Source organism: Bison bison, unplaced genomic scaffold, assembly GCF_000754665.1.
Source record: "Bison bison bison isolate TAMUID 2011002044 unplaced genomic scaffold, Bison_UMD1.0 scf7180017864516, whole genome shotgun sequence".
Lineage (NCBI taxonomy): Eukaryota > Metazoa > Chordata > Mammalia > Artiodactyla > Bovidae > Bison > Bison bison.
The window spans coordinates 8204893-8209473 of NW_011495069.1; the positions used below are offsets into that span (position 1 = coordinate 8204893).

Consider the following 4581-nt stretch of genomic DNA (forward strand, 5'->3'; position numbering starts at 1 on the left):
AGGCTGGAGGGCAGACTGGAGAGGAGTCATAATTGCCAGCCTCTCTGCTTTTTCTGGCAAGGAAAAACAGATCAAGGAACAAATGTTGTCTGAGCACCTCCCCAGTGCCAGCCACTGGCTGGTGGTTGATGGTGGTGGCTTCTGCCATCACCTGGCACTCAGGGTCCTGGGATGGAAGCAGATATCCCATAAATCATATACAAACAGGAGCAGGCACGTGGGGCCAGAACTGCATAGAGAGATAACAGGGTCATAGAGTGATGGGGCCGCCGTGGTTTCGACGGGGGTATTCTCACCAAGGAAGCAGCAGAGCTGGAGGTAGCAAGTTGCCAGAGGCCTCTTTATTAAGGCCTCTCTGCACAAAGAAACATGCTAAGCTCCACAGACACATCACATTGGACCCTCATAACCCTGTGAAGTGACTCGTGCTCTCACCCTGGTTTTATACATGAGGAAGTTGAGGCACAGAGAGAACAGAGAACCTGCCCAATGTCACACAGCTTGGGGCTGGTGGACGTGCGGTTTGACCCAGAGTCTACACCTGGGAGCCATGTCCCTGGCGTTGGGTTAAACCTCAGGGTGCAGATCACGGAGTCTGAGGCCCTACTGGACTTTTGTCTGAGGGCGCCTGGAAACCATGGGAGGGCATTACAGAGGCCCAAGATGCAGGCACGTGTGCTACTTACAGAGTACAGAGACCCCCACATCCCACCCCAGAGAATAGAGCAGAGGGGACCCATTGAGTGCAGCCCTGTGCTGTTTGGGTGGCTGCCACCATCACCTCTGTCTCCAGGGCTCCTGGATTCCCAGGGACTAATTGCAGGAAGTCAGGGGTGTGATGGCCTGACACCTACACCCCCCACCCAATATCCTGGGAGTCTTTCCCCAACAGCATCACCTCTTGGGGGAGGAGGGAGGGACTCTGAACGCCTCTTGTCACCAAGAGGAGCGGCTGTCAGGTCATGGAAGGAATCAGATGTGGGCATGTGGGCGTCCTTGTCCTGATCCTGGTGTGGTGGGAGACCTGGGACAAGCCACTCGACCGCTGTGCCTGGCTTATTATGGGCATTAAGTGAGGAAGCCTCTGATAAGGGCTTGTGGTGGGTAGCTCTTATGGTCTGTGGTCCCTTTTGAGAATCTGATCAAATATAACTGATCCTCTTCCCTTGAAAATGCTCTAAAGTGTCACATACAATATTAGGGGAACTCTGGACCCACTCGAACCCACCCGCAGGCCATCCAGGCTTCAGGTTAAGATTCCTTAACAGAGATATGGGCTTCCCTTGTGGCTCAGCTGGTAAAAAATCCACCTGCAATGTGGGAGACAGAGGATATAATGGAGAACGATAATAATTTTTAAAGATTTTTTTCTAAAAATGTTTGAACGTAAAGGATTTTTAAAAATCTGATTAAGAGACTCACCCTGGGGAAGCTGCCTTGTGGTCAAAGCCCCCCACCCCGCCCCAGCAAGCAGCAGGCCTCAGCTGGGTGAGTGGCAGAAACTCTTGCCAGCCCCGCCTGGGACCACCCCAAGCCAAGGTCAGCAGGCCCCCTTTGTCTGGGATGGAGGACTTGCGTGTGCTGCATCTCCAGAATGTTCACTTTCCATCCCTCCCTTCCCTTCTCTGTGCCCCTCTTGCCCTCCCTCCCTGCCCCAATTCCCACCTTGCTCCCAGGCGATAGAGACCCACTTGGTGAATGTCTCTCCCGGGGGGCTGACCTACATCGCCGAGTGGCGAGGGGGGATCCTGGACCACAAGATGGGGCACCTGGCCTGTTTCTCCGGGGGCATGATCGCCCTTGGCGCTGAGGATGCCAAGGAAGAAAAGAGGGCCCACTACCGAGAGCTCGCAGCCCAGATCACCAAGACGTGCCACGAGTCGTACGCCCGCTCAGGTAACCCTGCAAGGGGAAGGGGCAGCAGGAGAGACTGGAAAGACCAGCAGAGCGGCAGTGAGTGAAGGAACACGTGGACTTAGCGATGCCTTGCCTTAGGGGTTACGCAGAATTTGAATGAGGGGTGTGCTAGCCACGCACCCAAACTGTCCTCAGTTACAGGGAACACGGTGTTGTGTTAAGCACTTTCCCTGTGCTGGGTATCATTCAACACTCGACACCCATCGCTGACCCTCACAGCACAGATGAGGAAACTGAGGCTCAGAGGTGACCCAGCCAGGCTCCCACATAAGGGGCACAGAGCTGGAAACGTTTGCTTCCTGAGCCTAGCAAATTCCTTCTCCTGAGCCCCTACCTTGCAACGTACCCTGTCTTTCCTCCCTGGAATCCTCCTATTTAGAGGGTCTTACCACCTCCTGGCACCACCCCCATAATCACTTTCTGATCCAAGACCCCCCGGGAAGCTCAAGAGCTTCTGCACCATCCCCGCCAGCCCTCACGGCCGAACTGCCAAACGTTAGACTCAGAAGCTGCCGTTAATGATCATGAACCCACCTCCTCATTTTACAGGTGGGGAAACGGTGGCTAAGCCAAAGCCACACTGCACCTGAGTAGCTCAGTGGGGCTGGAGCCCAGGTCTTCTGATGCCCAGCCCCACCTTGTCTGCTGCCTCTCTAAACAGTGCCCCTCAGAAAAAGCCCCAGGCCACCCCACCCCGGGACCCCAAAAGGGGCCCACTGCTCTGAGTTGTAATCCCAGCCTTGGTTGGAGGAGAGGACCCACGCAAGATTTGCAGTGAAAAAAAAAAAAATTGCTGGCTTGAGTACCACTCTGCCACTCACCCAGCTGGTGGCCTCTGTTTTCTCATCTGTTCAATGGGAACATAACACAGGTCTCCTAGGCCCCATGGGAAGTATTCAGCCTGCACCTTCAGCCAGCATTGTGGGAGGCGTTTGTTAACAGTCCACTGAAGATGAGTCTGTGAGCGCAACAGTGGAATCCATAGCTCCTGGAGCTGTATTCAGGAGGCCAGCGATTCGCAGTGGGTCCTTAAAACTGGTCTTCAGTTCTCTTCAAAGAGCTGTCTCTGCCAGCACCATAAACAAACAGGAAATCTCAGCAATGATAAAAAGCTTGCTATTTGTTGGGGACAATCAGCCCAGACCGTAAAAGTCCGCTTAACAGAGCATGTTGTTGCAGCCAGCCTGGCTCTGCCACGGATGGCTGCCACGGCCACTCTCACCCTCGCCCCGTTAGCAGCCTGGCGAAACGGCTGGGTTCTGATGGCCACGAGCGGCTCCGCCACTTGAGAGGATTGAAGGGGCCAGGGTCTGCCTAACTCGCCTTCCGTGAAGCCCTCCATATGAATGAGTAGGATGTCCTACAAAGCTCCAATCTGTCCCTGAGAAAAAGCAGCCCAGAGCGTCTAGGGGTCCTGAGCCCTCAGGGGAGGTGGGGAGGGCCACGTTAGGACCAGAGCTGGGCCCTCCGCTGACTGGACCAGATGGGCAGGCATTAAAGGAAAGACGATCTGACCTACATTCCCTAGATGTTGGACCCAGAAGAGAAAGAGAAAGGATGGCCTGGGGAAAGGGCATCAGACGGACCCAGGGTCACACCCCAGCGCAGCCACAGCTTGCTGTGTTACCTGGGACAAATCACATAGCCTCTCTGATCCTCAGTTTCCACATGCCTGAGAGGCAGATAATATCTGCCTTAACCAAAGCAACATTTCTTTTAAGAATTGAAATAAATGGATGTAAAGCACCCAGCCCAGCCCTTAAACTCATCCGTGATAGCTGCAGTGGTGGTTATAAGAAAGTGGGAACCCCAGCAAACTGACCAAAAACGGACAAGGACAGCAAAACCCAGAGCTCAGCAGGCCTTCTTTATTTGGCTCCCTCTGCCTGTGTGTGCCTTCTGGGCAAATCTTCCCTGTCTCCACCTCAGCAGTCTCCCAAACTGTCAGCTCTGGAAAGGCGGTTCAGGAAAGTGTCAGAAGTGGTTCCCAGGGAAGGTGGGGTGGGGTGGGGAGTGGGGGGCAGGCAATGGAGAAGCGTCATTGCATCAGCAAGTTAAAGAAGGGTCCACAGACAAGAGACTTTTCCTTGGGTTTAACCCACTGTTCCCCAAATGTGCTTAAACCTGCAGCCCTTTCTTGGCTGAGCTCCGGTTAACATCTTAGCAGGACTAAGGTCTCAAATACACAGTGAGGGGCACACCACCCAAACCTTTGTCTCCCTGAACTGCTGGGACGTTCGTCTGGATTCTCAGGGTCTAAAACTGCCAGCGTTTCGAGGCCTTAGGGTCTTGCTTTGGCCAGCTTGGGCCAGGAGGGGAGCTATACCTCTGCTAGGCAGCTTATCGGGCAAATCAGACAGGCCAGCCCATGCCAATCCATCACCAACCAGTCCCGGCCAGGGCTTCCAGAGGTTTCCATCTGTCCTAGGGCAGCAGGGTCCTGAAGAGCAAGGAGATGGGAGGTCTGACCCAGGCTCCCTGGTTGGTCATTTCCCCACAGATACCAAACTGGGGCCCGAGGCCTTCTGGTTTAACTCGGGCAGAGAGGCCGTGGCCACGCAGACGAGCGAGAGCTACTACATCCTGCGGCCGGAGGTGGTGGAGAGCTACATGTACCTATGGCGGCAGACCCACGACCCCCTCTACAGGGGGGGGGGGTGGGAA

The 4581-nt window shown here is 54.8% G+C and overlaps 1 protein-coding gene across 1 annotated transcript in view; it reads left to right on the forward strand.

The window, feature by feature from the left end:
• MAN1C1 (mannosidase, alpha, class 1C, member 1) overlaps nt 1–4581 on the forward strand; it is a 152307-nt gene that overhangs the window by 144940 nt on the left and 2786 nt on the right. Inside the window, exons 9-10 of the mRNA XM_010830079.1 lie at nt 1677–1896; nt 4418–4580. Of these exons, the coding sequence (XP_010828381.1) occupies nt 1677–1896; nt 4418–4580 (383 nt within the window). The remainder of the gene's footprint in view (nt 1–1676; nt 1897–4417; nt 4581) is intronic.